At 48.5% G+C, this 22,013-nt stretch overlaps 2 protein-coding genes across 4 annotated transcripts in view; both read right to left on the bottom strand.

Annotated features, from left to right (window-relative positions):
* The window catches only part of CACNA1S (calcium voltage-gated channel subunit alpha1 S), a 38,537-nt gene extending 33,806 nt beyond the window's left edge, over nt 1-4,731 (bottom strand). Inside the window, exons 1-2 of one of the 3 annotated variants that reach the window (XM_071817696.1) lie at nt 4,280-4,718; nt 1,209-1,314 (exon numbers count right to left, since the gene is read on the bottom strand). In XM_071817696.1, the coding sequence (XP_071673797.1) occupies nt 1,209-1,314; nt 4,280-4,440 (267 nt within the window). In that variant the 5' untranslated portion in view covers nt 4,441-4,718. Of the gene's footprint in view, nt 1-1,208; nt 1,315-4,279 lie in introns of all 3 variants that reach the window. The other 2 variants (XM_065854222.2, XM_071817699.1) reach the window with 2 other exon arrangements.
* Nucleotides 4,732-11,547: 6,816 nt separating this feature from the next.
* Nucleotides 11,548-13,127, bottom strand: LYZ (lysozyme). Its single transcript, XM_065854231.2, has 4 exons — nt 12,943-13,127; nt 12,440-12,598; nt 12,124-12,202; nt 11,548-11,725 (listed from the first exon to the last, which is right to left on the bottom strand). Exons 1-4 carry the CDS (start codon nt 13,094-13,096, stop codon nt 11,665-11,667), a joined length of 453 nt encoding a protein of 150 aa, XP_065710303.1. The 5' UTR covers nt 13,097-13,127; the 3' UTR covers nt 11,548-11,664.
* Nucleotides 13,128-22,013: the final 8,886 nt, after the last annotated feature.

Raw genomic sequence — 22,013 nt, forward strand, 5'->3', positions numbered from 1 at the left:
GAAGAAACCAACAGCAGCATCTTGAGCTCAGCTCTGCCCTGAGCTCACAGGTGTTAGAGAAGCTCATTAGACAGCATACCGAAAGGCTGAATGAACACCCCAGGAATTAACTCCTTGGGGGTATTTTTAAGGCCCCTTGTTGCGGGTTTATTTATCTTGGGTTTATTTTTAAAAGATGTAACAACATATTGCCAATAGTGACACCTTTTCTTCTTTTTCCAGGGCAATTAGAAGTAAACACTATCTCCACTGCCACTAAAAGCCTGTTGAGAGGGAGAAAAAAGCAGTTCAAAGAACTAGAAATTGCACAAGTAAAACCTTACTTGGTATTTTGTGTCTCAGATTCTTTGACTACTGTAATATTTTTCCCTGCAGGGTCTCTAAGTAACAGGCAAAACCCAGAGGTGCTTTTTTAAGCCACAAGTTGCCAGTGATACTTGCACACACCCCATTCCAACACTGAAGTCTTGAAATCAGCAGAAGAGAACATGCCATTTAAAAAGGGCATATTTAGATGTTTTGATTCAGTCACCAAACTCAGACTCTCAATGGAAACCAATGCGGATTGAACCACAACGGGGATCTGAAAAGGTGAAAGGGGCAGCAAACTAAAAATAGTGCATAACTATTGACTTGGATCACATCAAAACAAAACATCTTACTCCAGGCAAAATGGAATGACCAGGAAAAAAAATGGAATAACTTATTAGAAAGGAGTAACCTCTCCGTGTAACAGAGATTTTTTTTTTTCCCCTCTTAAATAAAAACTACCAAAATTAATACAGTTTTGAAATGAAAGGTCAGAAAATCGTATCCTCAAAAATGCTGAAAGACAGCATTTGAGCCTTTCTGGAACAAGATGTTTCCCTTTGGAAGTGCCATGATAAAAATTGAGGGAATTTATTCCTTTTCTGGCATTGATTCTTCCTTCCTGTGCACTTCACACACCAATCTGCTGCCTTTGATCTCAACCTAGGGGTGGCTTCAGCCCCTCTGAACACCCATTCTGCAGCGGTTTCTCCACCACCTCTTTTCCCTTCTGACTTTGAAGCATCTCTTGCTGGTCTGAAAATGCTCAACTGCACCGCAGGGCAGCAGGAGATGCCCCCAGGACAGGTATTGCCGTCTTGCGCCCACACCACGCCGAGCGACCAGCCCTGGGAGCCGAGTGGACAGACAGCAGGACAGCAAGAAGGGCTGTGCCTTACCAGGCTGGAGTTGGCAACGTTGGTGTCATCCTCAGGCATTGGCAGGTAGATGGCCAGTGCAACACAGTTGGCAAAGATGGTCAAGAGGATGATGATCTCGAAGGGTCTGAGAGGAGATGTTAAGAAGTGGAGACAGAAAAGAGAACCAGGTACAGTCCTGCCCCCGTGTGATAACCTTGAAGCCCTCCCCAGTTATGCTATGCATTAAACATCTAGTTTTTATGGCCATGGAGGCAGACACCTTGTCTTTCTTTCTCAAGGTTTTGTGATTGATATTTTGGGTGGAAAACATAGATGGCTGTGGAGGTCAGACACCTTGTAAGATAAAGACAATTAACAGTGTTGCTGTGAAGGCCTCATGGCCTAATTGGGATGATAGAGATGAACCATCTGTTGGACAACCAATTATCAGAAGAAACCATGAACCAACAGCTACACCCAATGGACAAAACAACTCACTTCTGGTCAGTGTTGTGAACTTTCTCCCACTTTGAAGACCCCAGACCCATCTCCAGAAGAGTCTTCCTAATTAGCATGATGAGCAAACAAAGGGAGGAGAGGAACCACCTGCACGCAAATGAACTGCGTTATAAAATGACTCCGTGCATAGCATGAAGTGTGGCGTGTATATGCTGTGTAGCGTGACCGAAGGCTTCAACACATCCATCCCCCTCCATAGGACATCGCAGGACCGAACACCTGTGGAGTGGTGATACCTTTCTCTCTCTTTTTTATATCTCAGTTTCCCTTCACTCTCTCTCTTTTCCTTTTTCTTGAACATATAAAGGTAATGTCATTCTAAGTTCTGTTGCTAAAGTCTTGTTAAGTTTTGCACGAATTAGGCCCTTAGTGCCCTGCAGCTCTGTGATCCTCCAGGGTCCCCAGACTCCTCACCCATCTGCCTTGAAGTCCTCCTGGCTGCAAAATGACCTGCAATACCAGGGTGACACCACAAAGCTTGACATGTCCCAACAACCATCACCTTGCTGGGCTAATTGTCGAGCACACAGTACTCAGCAATTTGCAGAGTACCCAGATTTTCTTATGCTAATATACACGCTTTTTGAGATGTGAGCAAATTTCAGCACAGAAACCCCTCTGCCTCAGCCAGCCTGACCTTCACCCACCTTAGGCTGAGTGCAGTGATACTGCCTGCTCTGCAACTGCCTGGAAAAGACCCTGGACCACTCCTGTGGCTCAGTTTTGTGCTCTGGCAGCAGAAGCTATACAGCGGAGATGGACCCAAAGAACAGGAATGTGCACTGCTATAGCGAACTCAGATGCCAGGTATCGTCACAGAAAATGGTCACAGCTAATCTCCCCTTGGCAGCTTGCCTGGCTCTGAGGACCATAACAACCATCAGGAACTGGAACGACCCTGTCATGCCTTGCGAACCCTGATCCCTGAATGAGGGCGGTCAGGTGCATTTGGGTATAAATACAGCCAGACGCAAGAGAGGCGCTGGAGAAACCTGATGCCCTGGATCATTTGTCCTGCACAGGTCAGAACCATCTGCACCTGCAACCTTCCTGGTGGGACACCCACCTCTCCCTCCACACACCCCTTCCAGGGCACCCGTGTCAGAAAGACCCCCACTGTGCCACGCACTCTCTCTGGCATTCCTTGGCACTGGAGGAAGAATGTGTTTGAGCATGTTGGAAGATGTAAGCCCTATTTCCAGCTCTTCCCCTGCCATAAGGGTGTGTGCACAAGTTTCTTCCACACTCAGTGCCCACTGAAGACACAGACACAGTTTCCTTCCATGTGCTTGTACAATGACCCAGTCCTCATGCCAGAGATGCAGAAACAGAGATATCCCCAATTTTAGCTCTGCTTTCTCTCCTTGAAGGATAGCGAAGGAACAGGGGCTCAAAATCTATGGCTAGCACAGCACCACCAGAGATGTGGGCATGCCCTGAGTGCCTGCAAATGTGCGCTGTGGGCTTCAAACACAGCGGCACCCCCGGCAGAGCATGGACGTGGTTTTGGTGTCCCTGCAGCACTATGCAAACAGCAACACAGCCAGCCTAAGGTGACCCGGCCACCTCCTGGAGAAGTAAAGCCGGGCCAGGGCTGGAACGATCCTGCCAAGGCCAGGAACATGCAGACAGGTTCAGCAAATGAAATGAGAGAAGCTGGGGTGGAAAGTTGCTGGAAACATCCCCAAATTCCATTGCTTTTCCTTGAGCAAAAATGTTTTGCTGAAGCCAAAGTGAAATGTTTTGTCTCCCATCTTCTTCCCTTTCATAAAATACAGATGAACAAAGCAATATCCAAAGGCCTAAAATAGTTCCTAGATGGGTGGCAGAAACATGACATTTTGGTATTTCAAAGCTATAATGCCGCAGTGAGAAGATGGCCAAAGAGCAACCACCCAAAACTCATCCCTAGATTAAATCAGAGACACAGAGAGATCCTGTCCCTCTGAACAGTATCACTCACAAAAGTCTTCACCTGTGACAGCAGTGCCAGGGAGGGATGGGAAAGGGGGCTAAAGGGGAAAACAATGGCATTGGGATTCGGGGGATGCTGGCGATCCCCCCCTCGACCAGGGCACGGAGCAGCTGCGGGATCAGGCAAGCACTGACACACACCAAGAGCCATCCCAAGCAGCTCGCCATGGCCTCGCTACCCCCCCAGCCCGGGCCCATCCCCACCTGCACTGTGCCCCCTCCTCACACACCAAACCCTCTCTTCTCCTGGTGGGCTGTCCCATTTCTCCCCAGCACAGCTCCCGCCAGCACAAAACCTGTCTGCTCCCACAAGTCCTTTGCCACCCAGGCTGTCCCTGCCTGTCCCTACACCACCCAAAGGTCGCCATGTCCTGACCCACGTCTCAGCCCCAGCGTCACCCACAAGCCTTTTCATGCCTCCGTTGCCTTTGCCAGTGCATCCTATTGGGGCTCCCCAAGTGCCTCGTTGCCTTTTACGGACCTGATGAGCCAGTCAGCCCAGGATTGAAAAGGGCTGACAGCAATCCTGCCTGCAGCCCACAGGGTCCCGCTCCCCGGCACCCACGCTCACAGGCGCACACCAGCGCGCTCCCCAGCCCGCACGGCCAGAAGGATACTTCCACTCCACGATGCTGATGCATGCCTTCCGCAGCGGGTTTTGCAGCGTTAAGCAGAACAGAGCCCTGGCTGGCCGGGGGGCTGCTGGTGGCACGGGCTTCTTGGACTTGTCCTTCTGTTGCTTCTTCTTTACATCATCCTGGGGTGAAGCAGGCTCCATGATGTTTCTCCCCTAGCTGTTTCTCCCCCTCCTGCCCCACGGCCAATCCCCCCTTCCCCAGGTCCCAGCCAGCTGGAGCTCCTCCGGATCTCCCTTCTTGCAGAGTCCGTCTCCTGCGTGCACCGGGGGAGGCGGTGGGGGAGTGGGGGCTGGAGCCTGCACTCGTGCGTACAAACACACAAAGCATGAGTTTAAATTTAGATGCCAGCCTGGCTCCCGGGCGCTGTCACAGCTCCTGAGGCAGCAAAAGGGCCCCTGCAGCTGTTGCTTCTTTACCCGGCACGCTGGGAGGAAGGCGAGTGCTTCACATGCCACCGAGCTGGCTGGGGGTGGGAACAGGCTGGGCACGCTGTCTCCGAAAGAAAAGAAAAGTGCCTTTGTCCCAAGTCAGCCCTTTCCCCAGTTCCCCCAGCTGCCCCAACTGGGAAGCTGGGTTGCCTGGGGCAATGCGTGCAGCCCCATTTGCTGAGTCACTTTAGTCAGGGTGAGATGGAGAATCCAACTCTGGCTGGTTCCCAAAGATTACTCCACAAGCTGAGCAGTTCCCTCTCTCTGCAGAATTTTAGCTTCATTCAGTGCAAACTGCTCAGATGAACCCTGGATCCTGTGATCCCGAGGCTGCAGGGTGTCTGGGGCTGACAGGGACTTTGACCCCAACCTTAGAACTCCAGGGAATCATGGTAATTTCTAAAAGTGCTTTTCTGGAGAGGCAGAAGGAACCTTTGGCTGGCATTGGCCACTCCAACAACCCCTTGCTAAGCCTCACCTCCTCAGTCCAGCTTGCAGGGTATGGGGGATGCCTGGGGCCAGATTGTGTCCTGGCAAGTCCAGCTAGGCTTGGGAAAGCCCAACTGGATGAACAGTTATGGCAACTCCTGAGCTGGAAGGCAGGCAGGGACAGAAGCAGGTTATCAGCAGCTCTTCACAGCAGGGGAAACTGAGGCACCAGAAAGGATTGCTCGTGGGGTTTTTTCTGGGGTTTCCTGGACTGAGTCAGCAAAATAATTGCAGCGATCTTATTACTTACAGTTATGTCCCAAGGCAAATGGTAACCCTGTCCTACAGAGATGTTACTGACGTGACCGACCAGCTGTGCCCCGGAAGAGAAGCTTCCAAATTGATGTATACTGTGATTAAGTTGTAAAAGATGTACCCAACATTAATCAATTGACAGGAGATAGATGCTTTCTGATCACCTGCAAAACAAGGGGATATTTTTCAAGTTTTAGATCCTTCTGCAGGACAAGAGGGAGACAGAAGATTAATTAATACATTGTTTAGAAGCAGAGTGCTTAGTTTATATTTAACTAATAATTAATACATTTCTTGTAAGTAAGAAACTAAACAGTTATAACGAACATCATAAATTATTTCTTAGTATAGATGTATGTCAAAATTTTCAAAAATTGTAATGCATATGTAATATGCATATGAATATAAGCAATGCAAGAGCATATGTCTTTGGAGCACATATGGAGGATGATCCCCAGTGTCTGTCAGCGCTGATAAAATAAAGGATGCTGCTTAACAGTGTAATAGACTGTGCTGTTAAGTATATTTCTTTGCTTCACCCCAGTCTGCCCCATGCATCCCAGGGAGCTGCTCTGCCCACTGCACCACGCTGCCGTGCTCAAAGCTTTGCGGCCTTTGCTGCGCAGTGTGGAGGGACATGACCATGCAGCTGTGCAGCAGACGGTGCTGAGGGCCAGGGGCGCCACAGTGCCCGGGAACCGATCACTCCTGCTCATGGCAGGGACACAGCATGGGAGAGCAGGTCCTGCAGCTGCCCCAGCCCATTTCGAGGCACTTTGGAGAAGTGCCTCCACTATAAGGGCTTAAATTAGTAACTTGCCTCATTCAACACCACTCTGCTGCATTTCGTGCAAATCAGAGTCAAATCATTCCTGCTGAAGGTTCCATGTGAGGTAGGTCCACACATGTTCCCATTTCTTATTTAGTCCTCGTTCTTCCCCCTAAGCCCCCTAGTGAAAACCAGGAGCCATATTTCTGCTGCTGCCTGTCCAGGAAAACCTGTTGCACAGAAAGCAAGGGTGCGGGGCCCATCTAGCGGTGCACCCGGGAAGAAACATCTGCTCCTTGAGTCACCCTGGAAAAGTCTCAGAGGAAAAGGGCAGGGTGAGCGAGCTGGGGAGGAGGATGCTCGGGGTGCCTCTGACCTCCTCTGCGCCCCTTTGCTCACACACACCGTGTGCAGCTGCTGGCAGCCGCTCACTGCCTTTTGCACAGGGCTGGGCTGGCAAACGCCAACCTGACACGTCTTGGTGAGGAACGTTTAATGAAGGAACGCTGTTTTTACAAAACTGGAGACCTGGCACCTGACCCCAGCTGGGGGAAAAGAACTGAGAGACAACAGACTATGAATCCTTAATGTAAAACAAAGTCTCTTTGAACTAATCCCGGGATGCAAGCTGATACCTGTATTTTAAAAGTCCATCTAGGGGGAAGATCAGCCAAGGGCCAGGAATCCATATTCTAAATAGAACGATAAGGGGAAGGAGATTGTTAGAATTAGATGAATTAAATATGTAAACTGGGGCAGGTGTCGAGCAGTGTATAAACACTATAAACTACCAACCAATGGGGAACAGGGGAGAGAAAATGCAGCTGGGATTTTGGGGTTTTTTTTGCTCTATTATGTGTGCATACCTTTAGGTAGAACACCTGATATTGCAAAATCGTTAATAAAATATGCTTTGCCGAGAGATCCTGCCTGGGCTTATTAAATTGCCAAGGTAATTGTTTCCTACAGCTTTAACACAACACGCTGCAGTGCTGTGCTCTATGGAGACGTCCCTACCTGCCCAGCAGGGACAGAGCCCTTCCTCGCGAAACCTCTTCACGTCCATCCTTGTCTTCCTCGCATACTTCATGAGCCTTCGTGTTCATCTCCGGCTCTATCACCGCACACAGACCCGCAGGAAGGGCCCCGAACGCAGTGAGCCCATGACGGCGGCTTCTCCCGCTCCGGGAAGCGCAGGGATGGACGCGCCACCTGCGCTGTCGGTTCTCCCGCAGCGACCACGCCAGCGAACACCTCGCAGCTCCCGGCGCTCACAGACGTGCACGTCCCGACAGCTCCAGAGCCCAGCACCCGCAGCACCCTGCCCGGCCTGTCCCTCGGGGCCGCCCGAGCCGGACACACAGACAGCAGCGGGCAGGCTGTCCTGCGCAGACCACGGCGGGCTCTCCCTCCCGCACACGCCAGCCAAAGCCGCGACCGCCCGCGGGAACCTTCGGCCGGAGCGGGAGACTCGGCAGCGGCTCCTCCGGTGCCCCGGGCAGGACAAGGCAGCCCGGGGCCGGCACGCCGGAGCTTTCCCCGGGCGGCCCCACCGAGCCGACCTGAGCTGCCGGCAGCCGGGCGGCAGCAGGAACGAGAACCCGCCCCTCGCTCGGCCCCGCTCCCGCCCCTCGCCCGGCCCCGCTCCCGCCCCTCGCCCGGCCCCGCTCCCGCCCCTCGCCCGGCCCCGCTGCGACCCCGCTCCCGCCCGGCTCCCGCGATCGCGGACCCGCCGGCAGCTGCGGCCGCACGCCTGAGTCGGCCCCGGCCCGCAGGTGCTGCTCGAGGGACCACGGGAGTTCGCGGGCTGGCGTGGGGGCAGCCGAGACCCGCGGATACACGCGAGTGTGAGCGGGGGGCTCTGCCAGCACGGAGGGAGATGCGGCCGCGGGACTGGTGTGTGCAGGTGCCAGCAACTGGTGAGACTGGGTGGGATCCAGAGGCAGAGGGGCTGGCCCAGCTGCTGCAGAGAGCTGATTGCACACCTGTGCGTGTGTGCATATATATACATATGCGTGTGTATATATGCATATATGTATATTTCCCACTGAAGGACTAAAGGACCTTCATTCTCATCAGCCAGAGAGGGGAACAGGATGAGGCCACTGGTGCAGTTTGTGTTTTTGTGTGTGCCGAGTGTGTGTCTTAATCTGTGTGGCCAGTCACATATATGTGTATATACGCGTGTGTATGTTGTAACATCATAGAATGGTTTAGGTTGGAAAAGACCTGTAAGATAATTGAGTCCAACCGTTAACCCAGCACTGCCAAGTCCACTACTAACCCATGTCCCTAAGAACCTCATCTACACATGTTTTAAACCCCTCCAGCGATGGTGACTCCAGCACTGCCACGGGCAGCCTGTTCCAATGCCCCACAGCCCTTTGGGGAAGAAATTGTTCCCCACATCCAACCTCAACCTCCCCTGGTGCAACTTGAGGCCGTTTCCTCTGCTCCTGGCGCTTGTTCCTGGGGAGCAGAGCCTGACCCCCCTGGCTCCAAGCTCCTTTCAGGCAGTTCAGAGATCAGAAGGTCTCCCCTCAGCTCCTGTTCTCCAGCTGAACCCCCCAGCTCCCTCAGCTGCTCCCATCACACTTGTGCTCCAGCCCCTCACCAGCTCCGTTCCCTTCCCTTCACTCACTCCAGCACCTCAAGGCCTTTCTTGGTGTGAGGGTCCCAAAACCACTCCCAGGATTCGTGGTTTGGGCTCCCCAGGTCCCAGCACAGGGACGGTCACTGCCCTGGGTCTGCTGGCCACACCAGTGCTGGTACCAACCAGGATGCTGGTGGCCTCTTGGCCACCTGAGCACATGCTGGCTCATGTTCAGCTGCTGTCACCAACACCCCCAGGTCCCTTTTCCCCAAACACTTTCCAGCTGCTCTTCCCCAAGCCTGAAGTGTTCATGGGGTTGTTGTGACTCAAGTGCAGGACCCGGTACTTGGCCTTTTTGAACCTCAGACAATTGGCCTCAGCCCATCAATCCAGCTGGTCCAGATCTCTCTGTATGGCCTTCCCACCCTCCAACACATGAACACTCCCACCCAACTTGGTGTCATATGCAAACTTAGTGAGGGTGCACTCGATCCCCTCATCGAGACCATTGATAAAGAGATGAAGCAGAACTGGCCCCAGTACTGAGCCCTGGGGAATAATACTCGTGACCAACCACCAACTGGATTTGGCTCCATTCAACACAACTCTTTGAGCTCGGCCCTCCAGCCATTTCTTTATCCATCAAAGAGTATACCCATCCAAGCCGTGAGTTGCCAGTTTCTCCAGGAGAATGCTGTGGAAAAATCTGTCAAATTCTGCGTGCAGGTACACAACATCCACAGCCTTTCCCTCATCCACTAAGCGGGTCACCTTGTCATAGAAGGAGATCAGGTTGGTCAAGCAGGACCTGCCTTTCACAAACCCCTGCTGACGGGGCCTGATCACTTGTTTGTCTTGTATGTACCGTGTGATGTCACTCAGGACATGACCTTCCCTGACACCGAGGTCAGATTGTCAGACCTGTGATTCTCTGGATCCTCCTTTCAGCCCTTCCTGTAGATGTGTGTCACATTTGCCACCTTCCCGTCAACTGGGACCTCCCTGGTTAGTCAGGGCTACTGATAAATGATGGAAAGTGCCTTGGTGAGCACCCCTGCCAGCTCCTTCAGAACCCTTGGGTGGATCCTGTTGAGCTCCATAGACTTGTGTTTGTCTAAGTGGTGTAGCAGGTTGCTAACCATTTTGCCTTGGATTATGGGGACTTCATTCTGCTCCACAGCCCGCTCTTCCAGTTCAGGGGCTGGGTAGCCTGAGTACAACTGGTACCCTTTTACATCAGTAGCCTGTTCTAGTTGGGCTTTGACCCTTCTAATTTTCCCCCTGCATAACTTCATGGCATCCCTGTAGTCCTCCTGAGTTCCCCTCTTCCAAAGGTCATAAAGGTCATTCCCCTCTTCCAAAGGTCATAAACTCTGCTTTTTTTCCTGATTTTTCCTGATTTCCTGATTTCCAGCCAAAGCTCTCTCCAGCCAGGCTGGTCTTCTTGCCCACCAGCTAGTCTTTCAGCACACGGTGACAGTCTGTTCCTGCACCTCTAAGATCATCTTCTTGAAGAGTGACCAGCTTTCCTTGACTCTTTGACCCTTCAGAGCTGCCTCCCGAGGGAATCTGTCAACCAGTCCCCTAAACAGGTCAAAGTCCTTCAGGAATCCAAGGCAGCACTTCTGCTGACCCACCTCCTTACTTCTCCAAGAATCAAAAACTCTATCGATTTTGTGATCACCGTGTCCAAGGCGTCCTTCACCACCACATCACCCACAAGTCCTCCTGTGGTTGCAAACAGCAGGTCCAGCAGAACACTTCCCTAGTTGGCTCAGTGACCAGCTGTGTCAGGAAGTTCTCCTCCACACACTTCAGGAACTGTTTCCCCTCGACTTGTATTTCAAGGAGACATCTGGTAAGTTGAAGTTCCCCCTGGGAGCAAGAGCTAGTGAATGTGAGACTTCTCCCAGCTACTTATAGAATATTTCATCTGCCTCTTCATCCTGCTTGGGTGGTCTGTAACAGACTCCTACCAGGATATCTGCCTTGTTTTCCTTCCCCCTGATTCTTACCCATAAATGTTCAACCCTGTTGTCACCAACATCAAGCTCTAAACAGTCTAAGCACTCCCTAACACACAGGGCTACCCCACTGCCTCCCCTTCCTCACCTATCCCTTCTGAATTGTTAATAGGCATATATATACGTGTTGACATCTCTGTGTGTGTATCTGTGTGCCTGCTGGGAACCCGGGCTCAGTCTCACCTCAGGTTGCACCTGGGGTTATGGAGCTGTGGCAGGATTCAGCAGCCCCGGGCAGGGACATGCTTCATTTACTTCCACAACCCCTGATCTTCTCTTGTTGAGTACATCCCTTGGAGATGCATGCATATCTTAATTTTTAGGTAGACAGAAAGCATCCCTTTACAAGTAATGAACTCACAAACCAAAACCCCGTATAAGAAGGTTTCTTCAAATCCTCAAATAGATGGAAAGTACTTGCGCTGAAGACAATAACAAGGTAAGGATTTGACACAAGTGTTTTTGAGTTTTGTCAAAATCTGCATGGACACCAGCTCTCCCTTGAGTTACTTAATGAAGTCTCCTGGGTCACAGAAGGGAAAAGAGCCACCATCTGCCATGTAGCTGGGAAAAGTGTCTTCTGGAAAGGCTAATTTGAGCGTTTTGTTTTTCAGATTCAGCCATCTAAACAAACATGCCTTTCATGTTGGTTTATACATTCACGCAAGACCAAAGTTAGAGCATCCCTTTATTGCATAAACATAAAGCAATTCCCAGCACCCATACATGTTCCCTAGCATTCTTCATACACCTGCATTCTTCACCATTTGTGATCCTGTGGAAACAGTCACTGCTTGTGGAGTGATTTAGCATCCCTTGACATAGGAACTCAGGTTTTTGCCCTGGCAATATTTTTTCCAGGCGACCCTGGAAAATAAACACATGATGTAATTTGAGGAGGTAAATAATGATTGAATTGCTTCTAAAATCAAACTTGGTTAGTCTTTGAGAGTATTGGGTAAAGAAAGCTGGGTGTGAAAGATATGAATCAATGAAAATTCTGATGAGCTCAATCCAGGGAGCTGGAGGAAAGGGGAAGGAAACAAAAGGGAGAGCTCTGGGAAGGGAGGGAAATGTAGGGATTAGAGCAGGTCCTGGGAGCCAGGACTCCTCAGTTCTCCTTTCAGCTCCAGAAGAAGGACTGTGCTAAACTTTACTAAATACAGATTCTCACCAATTGCTCCCCCGCCCCCACCAGCCAAAAGCAGGATTTTCTTTCATGCCTCTGCCCCCTCTTTCCCAGTGCCCACTGAAAATATCCTTACCAGGGTGTGAGGCCTCTAGCCTGTCCGGCAATCTTCTTGGCACACTGAATATCATCCGCAATGTTATCATCTTGTAATTCTGTAGAGAAGGGAGAAAAGGTCAGTATGGAGGAAAACAGAGTAGAGAGAGAGCAGGGATAGATGGGCAGAGAGAAAGGTGTTAATCAGGAAGGGCAGCTGGGATAATGGGGAGATGGATGAATAGGACACAAAGAGAGAAATGCCCAAAACAGCTGATAGGCAGATGTCATGGGCAGATCAAGGTGCTTTCACAGAGTGGATAAAGAAAGACTCTCTGTTCTGTCTCACCACTTACTTGAGCAATTGATACGGCAGGTATTGCTGGATCCATGGGTCCTTCCATCGTTACACCAGTACTTGCTGTTGATCTGAAAGATCCCGTAGTCCCTACTTGGACCATTGTCATTAAATGCTGTAGTTCTGTACCTGCTCTCATGTTCTACCAGGCAGACCCCTGTGGGAGGAAGAGACAACCCAGAGGAGGAACGTCAAATATGCTCAGGGTAAGTAAGAAGAAAGAGATGAAGGGATTAAGGATGAGTGAAGAGCTGGAGAAGTAATTAACCTGTTGATATTGTAAGTCTGACAAATGGATGGATAAACACTTGCAAAGATAAAGCTCTGAATGGCTACTTTTAGTGTAAGCAATAGAAGAGGGCAAGCAAGGGGATGAGGAAGAGAGATGATGAAGTCAAAGAAATGGAGGGACAGAATAGTCCTGTTGGAAGATTGCAAAGAAGATGAGAGGGTCAAGGGTGGTATAGGCAGAGAGGTGCAGCAGGAGCTTATTATACTCACAGTCAGCTATGGTTTTGCCCACAAAGCCCTCAAAGCCATGCTGACGAAGGATCTTCACCAATTCACATCGGGGGATGACTTTTGCCTGTGTGCCTGGCAGAGCCAGGCCAAGGAAGACGAGAAGAAAGCCAACGAGGAGCATTGATGTTCTCATAATGCAGTCTACAGCAAGGAAGTGCCGAAGTGACTTGAGCTCTCTGTCTGTCAGGACTGCCTTCAATGCCACCCTTTTATTCCTGCTACCCGGATGAGGACCAACGGGCCAAGCCAAGCATGTGCGGGAAGCGTGGGAGACCTTTACGATAATAATAAGTCAATAAGGAAGTGGGCCAAAAGCCAAAGACAATTTCTGGAGGGTGCCAGTACCTGTTTCACCAGTCCTGCCTGGATGGGGCATGTGCATGCCACAGACAATCCACCGGTTCCCAGTTTGATATTCCAAAAGCACAGAGTTACTCCAGCAAAGAAATTTAGACATAACATTGAGATCATGGTTATGGTTGCCATAGGAGTTGAGCTGGGATTTATCTATTAGCAAAGGCTGGGAAAACCCCAAGAGTCACTGTTAAAGTAATGTCAAAGACTGAGTTTACAATTAAATTACAGTTACCTATGTGTTAGGACCAGCCTTATGTTGATGCTATTGATGCAATTTGGAACTGTTCTATGATTTGAGGGCAGGATTGCTATAGAGATCCTTTTTGGGTAATCACAAGAACAGAAGTCACCTCAGGTTGCTCTAAATGAGGGTTTGGCTACACATGCGTTCATTTTAGGATACTGTAGTTACCAAAATCTGATGGTTGGGGCTACAGACACTTCATGGATCAAAGGCTGTAGTTACCTTGGGTTTTGTGGTGTAACCCCAGCAGGTTGCTAAGTCACTTGGTCTCTCCCCAGTGGTGGGTTGAGGGGGAGAATTTTAAGGGTAAAAGTGAGAAAACTTGTGGGTTCAGAAAAAGACAGGATAATAGATAAAGCAAAAGCTGTTCTCACAATCAAAGCAAAATAAAGAACTAATACACTGCTTTCCATCAGCAGGAAGATGCTCAGCCACCTTCAGGAAAGCAGGGCTTCGTCACATATAACAGTTGCTTGGGAAGGCAAGTGCCATCACTCCAAATGTCCTCCTGTTTCGTCTTTTTCCCTCAGCTTTTATTGCTGAGCATGGCGTCATATAGTATAGAATACCCCTTTGGCCAGGTGGGCTCAGCTGTCCCAGGGGTGTCCCCTCCCAGCTTCTTGTGCTCCCAACCCACGCGCTGGTGGGTCAGTGTGAGGAGCAGCAAGGCCTTGACTCTGTAAGCTCTGCTCAGCAGGAACTAAACCATCCCTGCGTTATCAACAATGTTTTCAGCACAAATCCAAAACACAACCGCATACAATCCACTATGAAGAAATTTAACTCTATCCCAGCCAAAAGCAATACAGGGGCTTACTGTTACCCTGGGTCTGGGAATGATGTTGTCCGAGAGGCTGGTCTAGGACGGAGGCTTCTCATGTACCATGTCTCAAGGTGTACTCAGTGGCATTAAGACTGGTAAAAAGTACCTTATGTCTGAGCTTACGAAAGGGCACACTAGTAGTTTAGAGGGCAGGACTGGGAACCATTCTGGCCCATGTTTGATCCCACTGTGGGAAGTAGGAGTTTAAAGCCTGGGGTTCTGGCATTCAGATACCGACTAAATTAGCCATATACAGCTTTTTAAGGCATTAGCGTTCTGGTTCATCATCATCTGCATCTCCAATGGCACATACATGGACATAGCATAACATCAAAGTGCTAGAACACCTTTAGCTGTAGATGCCTCAGAAGAAACTGTAACTTTCACCAAAATCTCATATTGCTGGTAGTATCTATTATTAAATGATACATGAGACACTTTCCAAAGTGGCTAGTGACTGTGGATGCCTCATTCTGGAGGTGTCTTCTTTCCTAATTTTTAACGCAGCACTACTTATAAAAAAATGCATCAATCTGAAGAGTTTCCTCATGAAGGAACTGATACCTCTGGCCAAACTCAACCTAGAGATGTGTTTCTCTCAAAAGCAGCTGTTATGGGGTGTTGGAACAGCAGTTGTATGATAAAGGAAGGTGAATACTAACGTTGACCATCTGGACCAATAATACTAACATGAATAAATTACAGGAATTCGTCAAAACATAAAGGGCCTTTGATAGGTTATACAGAAGTATGTTTTTTATGAGTGTAAGGAGTGATAGCCCAGGCCAGTGAGAATGATATCTCGGCTTGGAAAACCGCCCCCATATCTGTGATGTGTGAATGTTGGGTCTGGGCCTGTGTGTTTGGAATAATGTTTTTGTTTAATGTTTAATATGCTGTTTATTGACATCTATAAGAAATTGCAAAAGGTAAATGGGGCTGAGGAGCTCAGCCAGTTGGAATTGCATATAAAGTGTATAATAGCGGGAATGAAAAAAAGAGGCAAAAAGAACCCAGGCCTGTGCTGTACAGCTAGAAAATAAATTTCAGGCCTGTGTCAATCTGCGAGATAAACTCAGCTCATTTAACCAAGGAGTCTGCCAGGGACTGGCAGCTCCCACTTGGCACCAGCGATTACACCACCTGCATGGCCTTGCCTGTATGTAAACTGCAGCAAGAAGACCAAAAAAAGAAAAAAAATAGAAAAAGCTGTCTGCCCACAGCTAAAGAAGCAAAAGGGAGGGTTTCTCCACCGCCCAGCCCCTCTGCTGCAGTGATGTTGCTTCTAGAGAACTGTAATACTGAATGGAGCAGTCTGAGGGTGAAATTTAAGCACCTCCTTAGCAGATCGTAGTGCCAATGAAGTTGGGAAATTGAACCAAAATATTTTAAATAGACTTATTCAGCGGTAAGTAGTTGTAAGAGACTTCTTAGTATATCCACCATGCTAGTTCTTGGGGTCAAGGGAAAGAAGTAAAGGCCATTTTTGAAACCAATGGAAGGCCAAATTTGGAACAAAGTTTTAACACATGAATTCTTGTATTTGCCAGAAAGCCCTATACCTCTCTTAGGTCAAGATTTGTTAAGTAAATTGTAAGCTCAAATAACGTTTTCTGAGAATTCTGGTTAGTTGCATGTCCCACAAGAAGATGTTTGGATGGTGCAGATCTGCTTGCTGCAAGTGAGAAATATCAAGGAAATTTTGGATGCTGTATTTCCACTAGTATGGGCAGATGAAGTATCTGGTAAAGCAAACACTACACTGATAGAACTGAGACAGAACTGAAACAACACTTCAATCCAGTAAGGAAAAACAATATCCATAAACATGAAAGCCGAAACGGGGTTAGAGACTTCGATGAACAAGTTTATGACAACCTTTCAGGATGACTGCATTTGATTACACTTGGAGATTTGTCTTTTTATAGCTACAACACAGAGGCAACCTGTGGCTGTTGTAGGACAATATGATGAGAAAGCAAACAGATTGATATATTTGGAATGGATTTTTTTTTTCCCAATTCTTCCTGTAAAACTATTACTCAGCTTCTAAAATTGTTACTCTGATAAAAAAAGATAGGGAGCAGATTCAGGTCTTAACAGGCCAGGATCCTTCTGTCATATATGTACCATTTGTGAAATCTAATTTTAATTTTTTTATTCACAATCTATGTCTTTGCAAATTTCACTGGCCGATTTTCTTAACAGCATAGCTTTTGGCAGATTTGCTGCAGAACCTAAATGTCTTTGATACCAGGCCAAACTCAACCTAGAGATGTGTTTCTCCCAAAAGCAGCTGTTATGGGGTGTGGGAATGGCAGTTGTATGGTAAAGGAAGATGAATACTAACGTTGACCATCTGGACCAGCAATACTGACATGATTGATTTACAGGAATTCGTCAGAACATAAAGGGTCTTTGATAGGTTATACAGAAGTATGTTTTTTATGAGTGTAAGGAGTGATAGCCCAGGCCAGTGAGAATGATATCTTGGGTCAGAAAACTGCCCCCATATGTGTGATGTGTGAATGTTGGGCCTGGGTCTGTGTGTTTGGAATAACATCTCTTGAAAAAAGCATCCTGTTTAACCTCTTGGTCCAGGCCCATATCTGTAAAGCTATAAATTGAGACAGGCTAATTAAAGAGAGCTCAACTCGGCTCTGCCTGGCTCTGCTCTCGCTGCTAACAAGAATTCTGTGTCTGTGTCTCTGTCTGTGTCTCTGTGTCTCTGTATGCCTCACTCTCATCGCCGCAATGGGATGTAGGACACATTCTCATGGTGATGAAGCAGTCTCCTCCTGCGCATAATTACACTACCTATTTGCTTCCTTTTTGGAGAGAATCGTAGTCCCACAGACATTCCTGGTAAATGTGGAGGGGAAGAGGACAAGTCTTAGAGCTGGCTGGAGATGGCCTTCCAGATCAGTTCCTGACTGATACTGGACCATGGCTCATCTGAACCTAAAGAAGTCTGAAGATGGCACAGTGAGGAGGAAACTGCCAAAAGATGGGTCTGTACATCCCAGAGCACCTCCCTTAGAATCATGGAATCGTTTAGGTCGGAAAAGACCTTTAAGAGCATCAAGTCCAACTGTTAACCTAAAACTACCAAGACCACCACTAAACCATGTCTCTAAGCACCACATCTACACATCTTTAACACATCTTCAGGGATGGTGACTCAGCCACTTCCCTGGCCAGTGTGTTCCAATGCTTGACAACACTTTTGGTGAAGAGGTTTTTCCTGATATCCGATCTATACCTCCCCTGGCACAACTTGAGTATGTTTCCTCTCATCCTGTCGCTTGGGAGAAGAAACTGATAGCCTCCTCGCTACAACCTTGCATACAGGGAGGTGCCAGGACAGTGTCAGATAAGAATTTATTTAGGTACTGGGAATTCAATTGTGCATGAGTGTACAGGAATTAAAATTATTATAGGATCATTGTGGTAGAACATCTCCTTCATATGGGCAGGTGTGAAACACTGATTGTATTTATGTCCCCAGCAAAAGCTGAGAAGCAAGGATAATGCATTAGAGAGTTTGGCAGTTTACAATTCTGTTTATTTCTGTGTGTGAGAAGCTGATGAGAAATTACCATTCCAACTGTGTTCACATCCTGAGCTTTTGACCATCAAGGCAGGGATCCAAAGGTCCCATTGCAGTCACTTCTGTGGCACTCAGTGCCATTTGCATTGAAAAGCAAACTTCCCATTGGGCTGGAGACACGGAGAGAGACAGAATAGGATTCAATCACCAGAATGCGTGTGTTGAGTGTCTTTTGAGGTGTCCTAGGTATCTGAAAGTGTCCTCCAGTCACTGATTCAGATTACACATAGTTTTCCTTTAGGTGCTGTTTCGTATCTGACAGATCCACACAGGTGTTTCAGCTGTCCTGAGCTGTCTCAAGTGGCACTAGCTGTCAACATGTAGGCAATAAACCATCCCTAGATGCCCTACTGGAAGCCTCAGTCTAATCTCTAACATCCCACTTTGCTACAGACCTGAGAAACCCAATGTCTCCTTTTCCTTCCATGTGGTCAGGTAGCCTTGGCTGATGTCCACGTTCTCACTCTGCTGCACACTCCCTGACCTTCTCAGCGAAATGGGGGAGAGTATAAAAAGGGTGGGAACAAGAAAGCTCGTGCACTGAGATAAAAACAGGAGGTTCACTTACCCATCATTGTTGCTGGCAAAGCAGACAACTCCGGGAAAATTAGCATTATTTATTGATTTTGTCTGCCCTTTCCCAGGCTCAACTCCATTCCTTCAGTGCCGATGCCTCTATTCCCCCTTGAGTGGCACGGGAGGGATGGAGGTGTTCGACTTGCTACATAGCAGTTCCTCTCTGTCACTCCTTCCTCCTCACACTTTTGCTCTGCTCTGGCATGTGTTGTACTCGGGCTGCAAGGGCATCTCCTCCACCACGAGGTACCTCCTCCCCTTTCTTCTCTGACCTTTGTGTTTCCCCTGGTTTTTCGCAGTCTTTTTTTTTTTTTTCCCTCCTCTCCCTTTGTGGCATCTTCTGCCTTTTCTCAAACGTTATCACAGAGGTACCACCAGCTTTGCTGATGGGTTGAGCTTTGGCCAGGAAGTTCCTTTGGGTCGGTTTTGGAGCTGGCTAGAACCAGCTGTCCCCAACACTGGGGCAGCCCCTGGGCTCTTCTCACAGAAAACCCCCTGCAGCCCCTCCTGCTGACACCTTGACCTGTAAATCCAATGCACTGTTTAACCCAACGAACTTGAGTACTCTCACGAGCGGTGATAATATCTACTTGCTTCTGTAATATATTCCATACCCCTCATCTTAGGAGGAACAGAAACCTTCTGTCACGTTTAATTATTTCTAAAAATAATATCAGCAAAATCATCACCATTGGAAAGGACACCTTAAGATCTCATCTGTTATATTCTACGTATTGCTATCTTGAAAACTAGACCAGGTAGCTCAGCAGTTTGACTGGTGAAAACTTGAATATCTCCAAGGATGGAGGTTACAGAACGGCAGAATCATGGAATGGCTGGGACTGGAAAGGACCTGTGGAGATCATGCTAAGGCAAGTTCACCTAGAGCAGGTTGCACAGGATTGTGTCCAGGTGGGTTTTGAATGTCTGCAGAGAAGGAGACTCCAAGACCCAGCCAGCCAGTTCCAGTGCTCTATCACCCTCAAAGTAAAAAAGTTTCTCCTCATATTCAGATGGAGCCTACTGTGTTTCGGTTTGTGCCTGTTGCCCCTTACCCTGTTATTGGGCACTATTGAAAGGAGTTTGGTCCCATCGTCTTGACATTGACCATTAAGATATATATATAATGTATACATATGTATATATGTATATATGTGTGTATTTTTTTTTCTTCTATCAATATAAGATCCCCTCTCAGTTTTCTGTTCTCCAGGCTGAACAGACCCAGCTTTCTCACCCTTTCCTCGTAAGAAAGATCACAGAATCACAGAATCAGATGCTCCAGACCCCTCAGCACCTTTGTAGCCCTCCACTGAACTCTCTTTTTCTTGAACTGGAGAGCCCAGAACTGGACACACAACTCCAGATGTGGCCTCACCAGGGTGGAGTAGAGGGGGAAGAACAACCTCCCTGAGCTACTGGTCACACTCTTCCTCATGCACGTCAGGTACCGTTGGCCTCTTGGCCACAAGGGCACATTGCTGGCTCATGATCATCCTGTTTTTCACCAGGACTCCTGGGTCCTTCTCTGCAAAGCTGCTTTCCAGCAGGTCAACCCCTAACCTGTACTGGTGCATGGGATTATTCCTCCCCAGGTGCAGGACCCTACACTTGCCCTTGTTAAACTTCAGGTTCTTCTCTGCCCACTCCTCCAGCCCGTCCAGGTCCCCCTGAATGGCAGCACAGCCCTCTGCTGTGTTGGCCCTTCCTCCCAGTTGGGTATCATCAGCAAACTTGCTGAGGGTGCAATCAGTCCCTTCATCCAGGTCGTTGATGAACAGGGTGAACAGGACTGGACCCAGCACTGACCCCTGGGGAACCCCACCAACTACAGGCATCCAACCAGACTCTGCACTGTTGATCACAACCCTCTGAGCTCTGCCATCCAGCCACTTCCCAATCCATCTCACTGTCCACTTATCCAACCCGCACTTCCTGAGCTTGCCTATGAGGCTGACATGGGAGACAGTGTCAAAAGCCTTACTAAAGTCAAAGTAGACAACACCCACTTGTTCCCCCTTCATCTATCCAGCCAGCCATGCCATCATAGAAGGCTATCAGATTGGTCAACCATGAATTCCTCTTGGTGAATTCATGTTGACTACTCCTGATAACCTTCCTTTTCTCCACATGCTTAGAGATGACATGCAGAATGAGCTGTTCCATCACCTTTTCAGAGATGGAGGTGAGGCTGATTGGCCTATAGTTTCCTGGGTTGTCTTTCTTTCCGTTTTTAGGGGCTGGAGTGAGACTGGCTTTCCTCCAGTCCTCAGGTACCTCACCTGTTCTCCATGACCTTTCAAAGCTGATGGAGAGTGGCTTAGCAATAACATCTCTCTCAACACCCATGCGTGCATCCCATAAGGGCCCATGGATTTGTGGGGGTCCAATTTCTCTAAACGATCTCTGACTTGATCTTCCTCAACCAAGGGAAATTAATTCTTTCCCACACTTCCTCTCTTACCACCAGGCTCTGGGATTCCTGAGAGTCACCCTTAGCAGTAAAGACTGAAACAAAGAAGGGACTCAGTAACTCTTCCTTCTCTGTATCCTCTGTCATGGGGGCATCCATGTCATTCAGCAGTGGGCCTACATTTTCCCCAGTCTTCCTTTTGCTACTGATGTACCTGAAGAAACCCTTGTTGTCCTTGGCATCCGTGGCCAGTTTTACTTCCAAACGGAGCCTGTCTTTCCTCACTGCATCCCTGCATACTCTAACAATGTTCCTGTATGCCTCCCAAGTGGCCTGTTCCCTTTTTCACGTTCCATAAACTTCCTCCTTCCATTTGAGTTTTATCAGAAGCTCCTTGCTTGTCCATGCAGATCTCCTGCTCCTTTCGCTTGATTTCTTGCTCATAGGGATGCATCAATCTTGAGATTGGAGGAAGTGATGCTTGAATATCAACCAGCTCTCTTGGACCCCCTTACCTTCTAGAGCCCTATCCCATGGGATTCATCCAAGTAGGCTCTTGAAGAAGCCAAAGTTAGCTCTCTTGAAGTCCAGGTTTTTAATCCTACTTATTGCCCTACTTCCTTCATGTGGGATCCTGAACTCCACCATCTCATGGTCACTGTAGCCAAGGCTGTCCCCAGCTTTCACATTCCCAACCAGTCCTTTTTTTGTTAGTACATGGTCCAGCAGCACACCTCTCCTTGTTGGTTTTTCCACCATCTATGTCAAAAAATAATCATCAATGCTCTGCAGAAACTTCATGGACTGTGTGTGCCTAGCTGTGTTGTCTTGTTGACTTGTTGAAGCCCCCCAGGAGAACTAGGATCTGTGATCTTGAGGCTACTTTCAGCTGTCTGTAGAAGGCCCCATTGACTTCCTGATCAGGTGGCCTGTAGCGAACACTCACAAAATGTCATCCATATTAGCCTTCCCCTTAATTCTTACCCATAAGATCTCAACTTGTTCTTCATCCACCCCTAGGCAGAGC

The sequence above is a fragment of the Patagioenas fasciata genome, chromosome 21 (assembly GCF_037038585.1).
Source record: "Patagioenas fasciata isolate bPatFas1 chromosome 21, bPatFas1.hap1, whole genome shotgun sequence".
Lineage (NCBI taxonomy): Eukaryota > Metazoa > Chordata > Aves > Columbiformes > Columbidae > Patagioenas > Patagioenas fasciata.